The sequence below is a fragment of the Canis lupus genome, chromosome 6 (genome assembly GCF_048164855.1).
Source record: "Canis lupus baileyi chromosome 6, mCanLup2.hap1, whole genome shotgun sequence".
Classification (NCBI taxonomy): domain Eukaryota; kingdom Metazoa; phylum Chordata; class Mammalia; order Carnivora; family Canidae; genus Canis; species Canis lupus.
The window spans coordinates 3,016,583-3,031,034 of NC_132843.1; the positions used below are offsets into that span (position 1 = coordinate 3,016,583).

General features: G+C 36.3%; 1 protein-coding gene across 2 annotated transcripts in view; it reads right to left on the reverse strand.

The window, feature by feature from the left end:
- Positions 1 to 572: 572 nt before the first annotated feature.
- SEH1L (SEH1 like nucleoporin) overlaps positions 573 to 14,452 on the reverse strand; it is a 31,366-nt gene continuing 17,486 nt past the window's right edge. The window contains exons 5-9 of one of the 2 annotated variants that reach the window (XM_072828636.1): positions 12,691 to 12,789; positions 7,177 to 7,317; positions 5,916 to 6,073; positions 4,224 to 4,374; positions 573 to 1,504 (exon numbers count right to left, since the gene is read on the reverse strand). In XM_072828636.1, the coding sequence (XP_072684737.1) occupies positions 1,312 to 1,504; positions 4,224 to 4,374; positions 5,916 to 6,073; positions 7,177 to 7,317; positions 12,691 to 12,789 (742 nt within the window). In that variant the 3' untranslated portion in view covers positions 573 to 1,311. Of the gene's footprint in view, positions 3,128 to 4,223; positions 4,375 to 5,915; positions 6,074 to 7,176; positions 7,318 to 12,690; positions 12,790 to 14,452 lie in introns of both variants that reach the window. The other variant, XM_072828637.1, reaches the window with a different exon arrangement.

Consider the following 14,452-nt stretch of genomic DNA (forward strand, 5'->3'; position numbering starts at 1 on the left):
GATTAACTGAGACATGAAATGCTGCTCAAATTATATCTTCTCTAGTCCTAAAGAATATTAAATCCTTGGCAATTCTTGAGAAAACTGAACCAAAAAGAATACTGCTAGTCTCATAATAACTTTACCATAATTATTGTCATTTTCTGATTTCAAATTTTAAAAGTATCATAATGTGTAATTAGGTTGGAAGTCAGTATCTGTCAGTTGTAGATGTTAGTCTACATACTGATTTGTCTACCTTTTAAATAAACGTCCCACTCATCTCCTAATTTTTTATTGTTTGGGGTTTTTTTTGCAACATATTATAAGGAGATACAAGCTTTACCATCTATCAAATAGAATATAGTTGACCCTTGAACAACTGAGGGGTTAGGTGGTACCAATATACTTGCAGTTAAAAATCTGAGTCTAACCTTAGACTCCCCAAAAACTTGATAGCCTGTCCTTGACTAGAAGCTTTACCAGTAATAGTCAATTAACATCTATTTTGTATGTTATACAAATTATGATGTTTTCTTAAAATAATGTATGCTAGAGACAAGGTTATTAAGAAAGTCAGAAGGAAAAGAAACTCCATTTATTGTACTGCATTTATTGAAAAAAAAAGAAATCTATGTATAAGTGGACCAGTGCAATTCAAACAGATGTTGTTCAAGGGCCAGCTGTACATTCTGTTTTCGTAAGGCAAGAGATTCATATCTTTTAAAATATATTTTATTAAATAATCTACTTGGAGAATAATTACAAAAGCTTTAAACAGTAATTCCAAGTAGTTTAAAAGAAAATTTCCTTTAAAAAAAAAAAAAAAAAAAAAAAGACCAAACAGTCCATTATTATGTTTTGCTGCTTTATACACAGGAATGATTTATTTTACAAACTAGTCAGTTGCAACATTAGCCTGTCAAATGTAAAACATTTCTTAATATGTCTCAAAGGCAAAGTGAACTTGATGATAATCCTTTCACATTAACCAGAATGACAAACCATAATAAAATTAACACCGTAACAATTCAAAATAAAACTTATAGAATAGGCACTTTGAAATTGAAATCAGCTACTGTAACTCACAATTTGTGTTACTTGTACTTATCTCATTCATCAAAGGTTATCAACCAGTGAGGCAAATGTTCCTTTGATGCAGAAGCACAAACACATTTAGGTTCCAAACACTGTGTTCTGGTTGTAATACATGCAAGACAGACCCTAAATTAGAAAAATCTTCTAAAAGAAAATGAAGAAAAACGAAAAGCAGCCAGGAATGAAAGCATTTACAAGCACTTGAATAAGGCCTTTAAGTGTTAAATCAGTGTTTTAAACCCCTTCATTCTCAGGTAAGGGATTAAGAGGCCGAGAGAGAGATCGTCTGCGAGGGTGAGGATACTGGAGGTTGGCAGTGTCAGCATCGCAAGAGTGCTCTACCAGAGGAGGAGGAGGAGGAAGGAGCTGGGCATAACTGGACCATCTCGATCCAGCCCGTGGGGAATCCAGAGGGGGAAAGAAATACCTGAAACAATGAAGACAGGAACAAAACACCAAAACAAAACAAAAACAACAGAAAAAAAAAAAAAAAAAGAAAAAACAGAAGAAAAAGAGAAAAGTAGTAAATACAAAGAGAACCAAAGAGAAAACACATGCTGAAAAAAAAAGCTTTAGTATATTCATGCCAAAACTAACAGAACATAATTGCAAAAATCAAGACCCTTACTCAAATCAGGCTTGCTTAAGCAAGTATAGAAACTTTAAAGAAAGAAATACAATCTGTTAAACTTAAAATGTTAAAAAAATTATCAGTATGAATGTTACAAAAAAAGACATTTTATAATTTAAAACATTTTCTAAACTTTTGGGAACATATGTGATGCTATCCTGTAAATTTACAAATCTAATAAGCTTTTTATTTAAGCAATGCTTCATTTGTAGTAGCAGCAGGCACATGTTTTTTAGTGCATACATGACACTGAGAACCAATTGAAATATACTTTCAATTAAGTATGGCCAACTATTGCAATGTACTTCTGAAGAATTACAGTCTTTGAAAATACTTAGCTGCTTTTCTGCAAAAACCTTAAATAGTACAAAATTTTGATAAAAGAGCTCAAAGAACATGTCTTACTGTTATTCTTTTGCCATTTTATAACTTACCCGTAATACTTAAGCATTTTAGCAAAGACTTACAGCTTTATCATCAAAGTCAAAGTTCTACAGAATATGAACTAAATGAAGCAGTCAACTAAATTAAATTCCTGAGCCTTGGAATGTGGAGGTTAATATGCATGCACAATTTTAGCAAGTTTTTAACTGCTCCTCTTACAGTAGGTTTCCAAATTTTGAAGGAAAACTTAAGCCATGGAATCATACCATAAAAAATATACAAGCACATATTAGAAAGGTTTAGCTCTTTAGTAAATATGAATTGAAAATTTACAAAGATATCTTCATTTTACTACCAAATCATAAAATGAAGCACTACCAAATGTTTAATTTGGCCACAAACTGTACAATCAAAATCACTTTAATTCTACTACTACTTCTCTCACTCCTTTACTGATATTTTTTAAGTATTACAAAGAAATGACAGAGTTGTACTAAATAATATCATGTATAAACCAATTCTACAAAAGGTAAACAAATTAGCACTCAAAACAATCTTTATGAAAAATATTTATTCAACCTTCAAATTAAAATTATAAAAATTCATCATTGTAGATGTTTTAGAAAACAAAAGAACTAAACCTACATTCTCCAAGTGGAATAAAGTGATATTTTCCCTCCTCCCAACTATTTATAAGGATAGTAACAATCCTTTTAATTTTAAAACCCATGTTAGTTTCAGGAACATTTCAAAAAATTGTTTTGGTGACATCGTCTCAACAAAAAGCCTCTCCATTTATATTTCAAAAGCTTCAAATAGTGTCAATAAACTGGCTAGTACAAAAAAAATGATATACACTGTATTTTTAAAGGCCTTTGGATTGCGTTTAGTAGTAAGCAGGCTGCTGGTGTATCTTGGGAGAGGTCAAACGGCGCTGGGGAAGGGGAAAAGGAGCTCGCTTTCCATTCCTGTGTGCATGCAACAAGCAGCAAAACAGCAAAGTTACTCCAGTTAGCTGGTACTCAGCTGTGCTTTCTGTTAAAGGACATAATACAAATGGAGAAGGGAAAATGCATCACAGATCTAACACGCATGGTTATTGGCACAATAAGAATACAGATCAAAACTTCAAAGCTCTTTACAATATATGCAATATAGGCAACAACAAAAACTAGATTATTTTTTTCTGATTAACAGTAGTATCCTTTGTTTCATGAAATCATCTTTATCATCTGCTATCTTTTGTGGTAACCTGAAATTGTTTTCATACAAATACTTAAAACTCAAAATCAAATAGCAGGAATTTTTAAATAAAAATATAACAATATAAAAATAGTTGAAATTTTAAATAGAATTCTGTTATTTAAGATGACAACACGATAACCACAGAACAATTTGCTAAGGCTGTGCTTTGAAGTTTCCTGAATTGTATTCCAAATTATTCACAAAGCCATACTAAAATAAGTTTATCTTACAAATTCATGTATTTGAAATTTGATTATGAAAACAAAGGATGACTCTTGAGATCACATCAAACATGTTTATTGAGATAAACAGGAATCTAAAATATGTTAAAAATTCTAAAAATCAAGAAATCAGAATTTAGCATTTCCTCTTACAATCTCCATTAAAGTTTTAAACACACACACAAAACACATCTAACTCACTCTCTCCTATGAAGCCTTAGTTAACGTACATTATTTAAAATTTCAGCTTGACCTGATTCAAAGGCTGCACAGCTACCACTAACATACTAATGCTCATCTAGGATGAAAATTCTCAGCATTATCCTAGAATTCCTCTTCATCTCACTTTAAAAGCAAAGTAAAAAAAAAAAAAAAAAAAAGCAAAGTAAAATCTTAAAGTCATAAACATTTCTGACAGACTATAATTCAGATATATATAGATATATACATATTCAGAATATAATTTAGTTTAAGGACTTAATAATCTACCTATAAATATTATGACCATATAAGCTAGAGTTAACAAAGTAATTTTTTTCTACTATCATAATTATGTATGAATTTCTTCATTCAATCTTAAAACCCATGAAATCACACACGTTTAGTACGGCTACCAAATGATTTAAAAAGGAGACAATTTCTAGTTTTCCCACAAAACAGCCTACCTGCTAGAAGAAGATCCATTTAATGAATTTTGAAGATTTGGGATACTTGGACCTAGGGAAGGATTTGAGTTTCCCTGCTGAGAATTCCCATTGACAGGGCTCCCATTACCTTTCAAAATACCAGTACACTTCCAATTGTCCATATAATTAGCTGAAAAGAAATGGTCAAATACATTAACATGACTAATAGCTGTGTTCAAGGGCATAAATTTGTGGTCAAGTCCTTAACCTACAATTAAGAAAACAGAAGACTACATTTCTCTCAAGATAAATGTTATAGACATTTAAGATGAAATACAAAACAAAATAATAAAATAAAATGAAATACATATATCTCAACTTTAACAATTATTTTTTATTAAGTTTTATAAGAATTATTAATCTATAAAACAAAGTTTTTACCATTTCTCTTCCTTACAAGATAAGTATTAACAAAGACATTCTCTAATTTGCCACATTAACATTAGTATCAAAATAAATATCTTCATGAAAATAGATTTCAATTATGTGCATATGTAGGGTAATGGAGGTGTCTTCTTTTTACACAAGTGTAAGTCAGGGGGGAATCTAATGTCGTCAGAGATGACATAAGTAAGGTTGGGGTTTGAGTGGCTTACCCAACATGGCCTAATTCTTCAAATGCAAAATAGGTCACTGGAGACACTGGGTCCCGAAGCTCAAGTGAGTGAGCGTGCTGGGGCGAAACTGGGTGGTCCTGACTAAAGCCCAGAGACAAGAAAAGGAAGCAAAGCCCTTGATATCAAAAGACACTGTGGAAATTGAGGTCTGGGCTGGTTCTACCACAGCCTAAAACTGACCTAGGGAGACTCAGCCAAACTGCATTTTGAGAAAGAATAATTGCTTGGGGTACACAAACCAAGCTATTTAAGTTTGGATCGTAAAAGTGGGACACCACCAATTAGAGTGGCCCAAGGGCCAAGGACACCTCAGCCAGTGAATAAACGTCCATGGACAAGTGAAGACGCCATGCTACAACAAACACAGTCAGCATCAAGTTATTAGACACAATTCTCAATCAGCATGGCACTTACAGGAAACTTTCACAATCAGTAACCAGAACATTCTTGACCTTCTGAAAGTTGCAGGGAGGAAGTAGGGAAGATACTGGATTTTCTATTAAGGACAGGTTGGCTAAAGCAATTATTTAGTAAGAGATGTCTGTGGTCTTATTCTAAGTTTGTAGAGCAGTTACACGGGTTACACAAATAGCAATCTGTACCTTTCTGACATAATGCACATTTTTACAATTACTTTTAGTTTTAAAAGTTGCTTTGTGGGATGCCTGGGTGGCTCAGCGGTTGAGCTTCTGCCTTTGGCTCAAGGCATGGTCCTGGTCCTGGGATCGAGTCCTGCATCGGGCTCCCTGTGGGGAGCCTGCCTCTATCTGTGTCTCTCATAAATAAATAATTTTTTTAAATTAAAAAAAAAATAAAAGAATAAAAAATAAAAGTTGCTTTGTTCCACATGGAAACTTATAAAATTCAATTAGTCATCACTGCCATGAACTAGATAAACTGATGGAGGTTCAAAATTACACAAATTAACGTAAGATATTAATTTTAAAGTAACTGAAGAAAGATAACTTTCCCCAAAAGATTTCTGAATTTACATTTCTAAGTGACAATTCTGATGTAGCAACATAGAGTAACAATTCCTTCATTAAAATCTTACCTTTCCACAATCTTACACAGCCATCATCTCCTGAAGATGCTAGCACTGTTCCTGTTATATTCCAACTCACTCGCCAAACCTGGGAATTATGATTATCAAACTGAGCCACTATATGGATTTCAAATTTTGTTGGTCCACCAGAGGAAGTAAGTTCTTTCCTATTAATAAAAAATTCTCTTGAGAAATTCTGAGAACAGATTTCATATACACACACACACAGTTCTAAATAAAAAATAATACAGTCTCACATATTTACCATATTATTATTATTATTTTTTAAATTTATGATAGTCACAGAGAGAGAGAGAGAGGCAGGCAGAGGCAGAAGGAGAAGCAGGCTCCATGCACTGGGAGCCCGATGTGGGATTCGATCCCGGGTCTCCAGGATCGCGCCCTGGGCCAAAGGCAGGCGCCAAACCGCTGCGCCACCCAGGGATCCCTACCATATTATTTTATAAAAACGCGCATATCCATAGCCACCACCTTCTCTTCCACACACCGCCACCTTTACTCATTGAGAACTGGGCCATGTCACTTTTATTTAACTCACCAGTACCTGGCATAATCCTACCATGTAAAAATTATTCAGCGATTAGTTCATGGAAGAAAGAAACAACAGGGGTGCCTGGTGGCTTAGTCAGTTAAGTGTCCGACTCTTGATTTCAGCTCAGGTCATGATCTCAGGGTTGTGAAATCGAGCCCTGCGTTGGGCTCTATGCTAGACATGGAGCCTGCTTAAGATTCTCTCTCCCTCTGCCCCTCCCTGCCCCCAACTCTCTAAAGAAAGAAAGAAAGAAAAGAGGATTGTATTCCTTCAAACAAGACTCAGAAATAAAATACGTAACAATTAATTTTAAAAGGAAAGCAGTAAGAGGGGAAGAATAGAGGGGGAGAAGGAAGGAAGAAGGGAAAAGAACTGAAAGTCACAATTTCAAAAATAAATCTTGAACAGGCTATTCACAACGTCTCAGTGCTAATTTAACTGTCTCTAAGTAAACTGCCACCTCTCATTTGTTCAGACATTTACAGAGTACCAATTATATTCAGAGGAACAAATTCATATCAGCCTAAAAAAAAATGCAAGAAAACACAAATCTCCTGTCTTTATTCATTCCCCAATCCCAACACTCATATATTTATAGATAAAATGTTCAATGAAGAATCCATTCTTTAGATCACAGTTGCCTCTTCACTCCTCCACAAACGAAAATAATCATGAGTTAAGAGCATTTTTAAATTAGTGATTGCTTCAAAAACTCACCTCACAGGCTTTAATGTAAAAATTCTCACATCTTTGGTTGCTATGGCTAGAATATGGAAAGACCTTCCCAAGTTTGGAGCAAAGGCAATATCATGTACAGGATCTGTGACTGTCATGAGGGTTTCAGCTTTTGCATATTTCCTAATGGAAAAACAATTGATCAAAATTTCAGAAATGAAAAATTTTATTTATTTATTTATCTATTTATCTATTTATCTATTTATCTATTTATTTATTTATTTATTTATGATAGTCACACAGAGAGAGACAGAGAGAGAGAGAGAGAGAGAGAGACATAGGCAGAGGGAGAAGCAGGCTCCATGCACCGGGAGCCCGACGTGGGACTCGATCCCGGGTCTCCAGGATCGCACCTGGGCCAAAGGCAGGCGCTAAACTGCTGCGCCACCCAGGGATCCCCCAGAAATGAAAAAATTTTTAAACCCACATGTTAAGATACCTCAATATTTTTCATATTGCTCACAGTGAAGCAGCGCTTACCCCTGAAGTATTTAGTATGATCAAGGCCTAACCCCAGATACTGAATGCGACCTAATTTTAAAAAAGGGACTGCACATATATAATTAGGGATCTCAGTATATCATCCTGGATCATCCTTATAAAAGACAGAAAATGAGAAACAGAGAAGGCAGCCATGTGAAGACAGAAGGAGAGATTTGGGATTACCACACACCAAGGACCTCCTGTAGCCACCAGAAGCCTGAAGAGATAAGGAAAGATTTTGGAAGATGCATGGCTCTCACACACCTTGATTTCATATTTCTAGCCTCTGAAACTGTGAGAATAAATTTCTGTTTTGAGCCATTAGTTTGTAGTAATTTGTTATTGTAGCTCTGGTAAACTAATAAAGCCTCCCAGGTTTCTTTCTTTAATAAGTTTAGCTTAGAATAGTTTAACAAAATTTATTTAGAATAAGATCCTGATTTATCAGCCATTAATATCATTTTCAAGAAAAGAATAATTGAATTTCCTAAGTATTTGAGTATAAATAAAAAAATGAAGCTGATAACAGCAGGAATGGTTTTTTTAGTGGTGATAAAGGCAGCTATACCAAAGTCTGTTTCATCCTTACAACTCTCCATCTGCCAATAGAGAAGAAATCAATAGAGACAACAGATAAGCATTTTTTTATATTGTTTTTCTACATCATCAATTGCATATTAAGGAGAGAAGTGAAGCACATAACCCTCCGTGTAAAAGGGAGTTAGAGAGGGCAGCCCCGGTGGCACAGTGGTTTAGCGCCGCCTGCAGCCCACGGCGTGATCCTGGAGACCCTGGATCGAGTCCCTCGTCAGGCTCTCTGCATGGAGCCTGCTTCTTCCTCTGCCTGTGTCTCTGCCTCTCATTCTCTCTCTGTGTCTCTATAAATAAATAAAATCTTAAAAAAAAAAAAAAAAGAGGGAGTTAGAGAGAGGTACCTATCTTCCCTTTTCAGTACCCTACTATACTATGAAATGAGAGGTGTTCCCAACATTCTATGCTTGGCCTTCTTTTCACCCCAACATTCTTCTCAAATGTCTCCAAGCTAGGACATGCCTCAAAGTTCTTCCCTTGACTTCTTCTCACCCTAGATGATCACCCTGAGTAATCTTTTTTTTTTTTTTTAAGATTTATTTACTTATTTATTCATGGAGACACGGGGGGGGGGGGGGGCAGAGACAGAGACAGAGGCAGAGGGAGAAGCAGGCTCCATGCTGAGAGCCCGACATGGGACTCGATTCCAGGTCTCCAGGATCATGCCCTGGACCAAAGGCGGCGCTGAACCACTGAGCCACCTGGGCTGCCCCACCCTGAGTAATCTAATTCACAACCTTGCTGCCTCTACTGTGTGGTCCTGACTTCTATGTTTAATCTTAGATAAATCATTTTACTTTGTTGATCTGTTTCTTCATTTGTAAAATGGTGCTAATATAAAATCTACCCACCCTATTCATAAGGTAATTGTTAGAATCTGAGTTTCATAAAATATGTGAAAATACCTCATAACTTACATAAATGCAGGTGCTTTTGTCACTACGAAGACAGATCTGTCTTAATATTTTCATGCATCAACAGAAAGAAAAATATCCAACACTGGCTAGACAAATGTTTCCTGTGTACTAAATGGTGTTACTACTTACAGAAAGATTAATTAGGTTATTCATAATTGGATGCTACATAGTCCACTATCACATATACTCTATGTGACATGTTTAATCTATTTAAGAACCTCTGAACAACTCTTACTTCAAAGAACCAGACCAAAAACTCCAAAATTGACTGAAATTAAAAGGTCTGATGACTTCCCAAGTCAATCCCACCATTACCTACCCAATGCCATTTCCTGGTCACATGCAAAAGACACCAGGCACTTGCTATCTGACTCCCTTGCAGCTAAAGCATAGTAAGTGACCCAATTCTGGCCAGTAAGACACAATGGAAAAGCCTGCGAAGATGCTTCCAGAAAATTTTCTCTCTCCCTAATATAATAAGATATGAAGGCAAATACCCTTCTTTATATCTGCATGTGAAAACCTCAAAACACTCTTAGGATCCTAAGAGGAAGCTGTCACCAACACCCTAAGTATGACAGCAAAAAAAGAAAAAAAAGGGGGGGGGGGGGACTACTAAGGCCTTTGATGTCATCACTGTACTAAGTGAACCACTTATCTAACCCCAGAACTGCTCCAATGCCAGACTCCTTGTTATAGGAAATAACAAGGACATCCTGACCATAATGTAGATTTACTCTACTAGCTAAAAGACTCATATATAACTTCAGATTACGTTTATCACTGAATTCTTTTAAGTTTTAGGTACTTACTATCTGCCCTGTATTTTGTTTCAAAACTAACAGCAAATTCTACATATCCCTTTACTCAAATGTTATTTATGAAGTACTTTTCATTCTCCTATGTTTTAGAAATGGTCCACCTTTTCAGTTTTAGATTTGTTTCCAAACTCATTCTGTTTAGGTAAAGTTGAAAGAACTTACTTTAATAATATTAACTCTTCATGAATCCTCTTTAAAATGTGCTATTACGGGCACCTGAGTGGCTCAGTTGGTTAAGTGTCCAACTCTTGGTTTTGGTTTAGGTCATGATGTCAGTGTCACGGGATCAAACCCCATATCAGGCTCGGTGCTCAGCAGGGAGTCTGCTTGAGATTCTGTCCTCATGCCCCTCCCCTATTCATGAGTGTGCATGCACACTCTCTCTCTTAAATTTTTTTTAAAGATTTTATTTATTCATGACACTGAGAGAGAGAGAGAGAAAGAGAGAGAGAGAGGCAGAGGCAGAGGGAGAAGCAGGCTCCATGCAAAGAGCCCAAAGTGGGACTCGATCCCAGGATCATGCCCTGAGCCGAAAGCAGACACTCATTCGCTGAGCCACCCAGGCATCCCAATAAATAAATCTTTTTCTTTTTAAAGATTTTATTTATTTATTCATGATAGAGAGAGAGAGACAGAGAGAGACAGAGAGACAGAGAGAGAGGCAAAGACACAGGCAGAGGGAAAAGCAGGCTCCATGCTGGGAGCCCAACGCGGAACTCGATCCTGGGACTCCAGGATCACACCCTGGGCCAAAGGCAGGCGCTGAACCGCTAAGCCACCCAGGGATTCCCCCAATAAATAAATCTTAAAAAAAAAAAAAAAAAGTTTATAAGAAAAACAATAAAAAACAACAATGTGCTATTCACGTGGTTCATGGCTTTAATAGCTGAAAAGGTTACAAAAGCCTCAAAAAGTTCTAGAGGAAGGCTCCTATATTCTAGAACTATGCTGGCCAATACTCCAGCCACTTGCCATATGTGCCTAAATTTCAATTTGTAAAAATGAACAACTGCAGTTCTTAGTTGGCACAGGTATGGGGCATTTCCATCAGTACAGCAAGTTCTACTGGATAGCACTCCTGTAGACAGAGCCTCTCTGAAGAAATCGAGAATTTGGGAAGGTAGAGGGCTGATCGAAGAACCCCTCAAACACCCTAGTAACACTCTGAATTGCAGAGCCCACAGGAATTAAAATACAGTGGTCCCCTCCCCTTAGCCGGTCTTGCTTCCCACAGTTTGTTACCCACGATCAAACTGCCATCTATAAGACGATCCTCCTGATGTGCTGTCAGAAGGTTAGCAGTAGCCTAACACTATATGTCACATACCTACATCACTCACCTCACTTCATCTCATCACATAGAGATTTTATCGACTCACATCATCACAGGAGGAAAAAGTAAGATATTTTGAGAGAGAGAAGACTGCATTCATGTAACTTTTATGTATTACTTTAATTCTTCTATCACTAGCTACTGTAGTTCACCTCATACTCTGCTGAACTTATAAACTTTACCATAGGTATATATATACACACAGCAAAAAAACAGTATATACACAGCTTGAAACTATTTTTAGGTTTCAGGCAGCCACTGGAGGTCTTCGAACATATCCCCTGCAGATAAGGGTGACAACTCTAGCTCTCTTCTGCTTCTGGCCCTATCCAATATCTGACTCCTACATCCAAGATGGTGTCCAGCACATGTGAAGCCCACCTGATCAATGGATGGGTGCTCTTTTCTCCTATAAAACTCTTGAGTACACCTCTGACACAGAGCTTATAGTTCTCAGAGGTGTTGCAGATATCTCAACATGATGCAACATAAATTTTCCTTCACATGCTGCTATTCTATCCAAATCTGTCCTGTTTCCAGATATCCTTATCAAGAAATTACATACCATTCATTCAACTATTAAACCAGACTTTGAATATCATTTCAATAGCTCTCCCTGTCCTTCACCTTCCACATGCAGTCATCAGTCAGCATTGATAATATTTCTTAAATTATTTTCAAATTGTCCACTTCTCTCAATCCCCATTGCCACTATTCTATCCCAATCTTCCACCTGGACTGTTGCCCTCCAAAATACTTTCCATACCTATGGAATTGTTAAACTACCATCCAAGGCTATCATTCCCCAACTTAAAATCTTTCAATGGCTTCACATTACCCATAAAATAAAATCTACACATAGAACACAAGGTCTCACAGACCTGTATTTCTCACTACACTCCCTTTCGCCTATACAGTTTCAACTAGAATGAAAATGTATTGGTTCTCTCTTGTTCACATACCTTACCATCTCTAGTTTTCTCCATTTGGAACATTTTGCCTCTTCCGCTAACTTTTACTCATCTTATAAATCTTGTCTGGAGTAAACCTTCCTGGCCCTCTCCCCTTAGGTGTAGTAAACCCTTCACATCCTGATTCTCCCAGTTTATAAAACTCATCACCACTTTTTAATATTTTTGTTTTCCCTGTGAAAAGGCACATACTGGGAAATCAGTTATCTTCTCCTCTGTATAATCCAACTTTGTATTATCAGAGCCTAGCACAGAACTTAGCATATCATAGGAAATTAGTAAATATGTAATTAATCATGCATAATTCAGTGAATAAAAAATAACATTTTTAAAAATTAAATGCAATTTGGAACAATAATTAAAACCAAAGTAGTACTAACCTGGTGTTTTCATTATATTCAAAAATCTGAACCTTGGCCATTGCATTTGGACTACTGTCATCACTTCCTACAGCTATCATGGGGGAATGAGCACGAGAGCTAGAAATGAAAAGTAAAAACTGTTTTAGACAATTATAAATTTATATACATCTAATTCAGAGAATTAGAAAAACCTGGTATCAAGTAACTCCACAACTTCACAAAAAAGCATGCCACTACCATGACTAGAGCCTTGCCATCCATCTGACACAGCCACACCTTGGGCGGGTATGTCCTTGAGAATGCTCAACATGGGGACAAATGATATCACTATTTGCTGATAGAAAGTAGCTCTTGAGGTGCCTGAGTGATTAAGTCGGTTAAGCATCCAACTCATGATTTTGGTTCAGGTAGTGAGGGTGAGCCCTATGTCAGGCTCCGCACTCAGCACAGAGTCTGCTTGACATTCTCTCTTTCTTCCACCCTCTGCCCCTCTCCCAGATCATGCACACTCTAAAATAAATAGATTTTAAAAATCTTAAAAAAAAAAGAAAAGTAGCTCTTTTCCCAAATGACTTCAAGCATTCAGCAGATTAAAAAAAAAGGGGGGGGGGGGACACCTGGGTGACTCAGCAGTTGAGCGTCTGTCTGCCTTCAGCTCAGGGTGTGATCCCAGGGTCCTGGGATGGAGTCCCACATCAGGCTCCCCACAGAGAGCTTGCTTCTCCTTCTGCCTATGTGTGCCTCTTTATGTCTCTCGTGAATAATAAAATCTTTTTAAAAAATAAATACATATATAGAGAGACAGCGAAGAGCTCTTAGAATTTTTCTTCCTGAAAGATACGGTTATTAACTATGAAATAAAAAGTAATACTATCGTGACCAATTCATGGCAAAAGGATTTTAAGTGCTTTGTACAAAATGAAGAAACCCTGATAGAGGGACAAAAAGTAAAAAAAAAAAGACCTCAAGAAGGCATGCTCCCCACATGTCATTCTCTTCTCATTTGTGGTCAACTTCATTTTTAAAAAGGCAAAGGATAAGTAAGAAGAGAATGAACTCTACTGAAGTGAGTTCTAGGTTAAATATTTTTTTTTATTTCTATGCCTAATTACATCAATATTGATTTCCTTTGCCTCCTTCATCCAGATTAAGTAATGACCCCATGAACATGACCCCTTGTTTAACCTCTGATCTTGATACTGTTGTCATGTGGCAACCTCATTAAGCTGAACACAGAATATAGTAATTTTAAAAAAAGGTTTAGTTCTTTATTGCTAAAGCTTTACTACTAAAGCTTCTGATAAATGAGATCAAGTCTAATAAAAAAAAAACCTAGTAAACTACAAAATGCTGCAGTAATAAAATAAACCACAAGTTACAATAAATCTTGACCAAAGACATATAAATTCCAAGTAGTTTCTGTATCTCACAAACTTCCTTTTTTCAGTGTTCAAATGTAACTTTGTTTTTTTCAATGTTAAATATTTGAACAAGGTACAAGATACATTTATAATAACATACTCTAAAATTATTGAAAATATAAATCTTTTAAAAAAGCAATTTTAAACGAAATTATAAAACATCTAGGTAACAACTTGAATTGAGGATTACCTCATTTGTACATCCAGAAATAAGCTGTTCACATTTTAACTGTGTCTCAAATATGACTCACAATTAAAAGTGAGACAAACCATCCAGTTCTCCAATTGAAGTAGATTGATCACTTAAACCTCTTTCTTCTCCCTCCTAAGACTCCATGGAAATGACGAAAGAATAACAC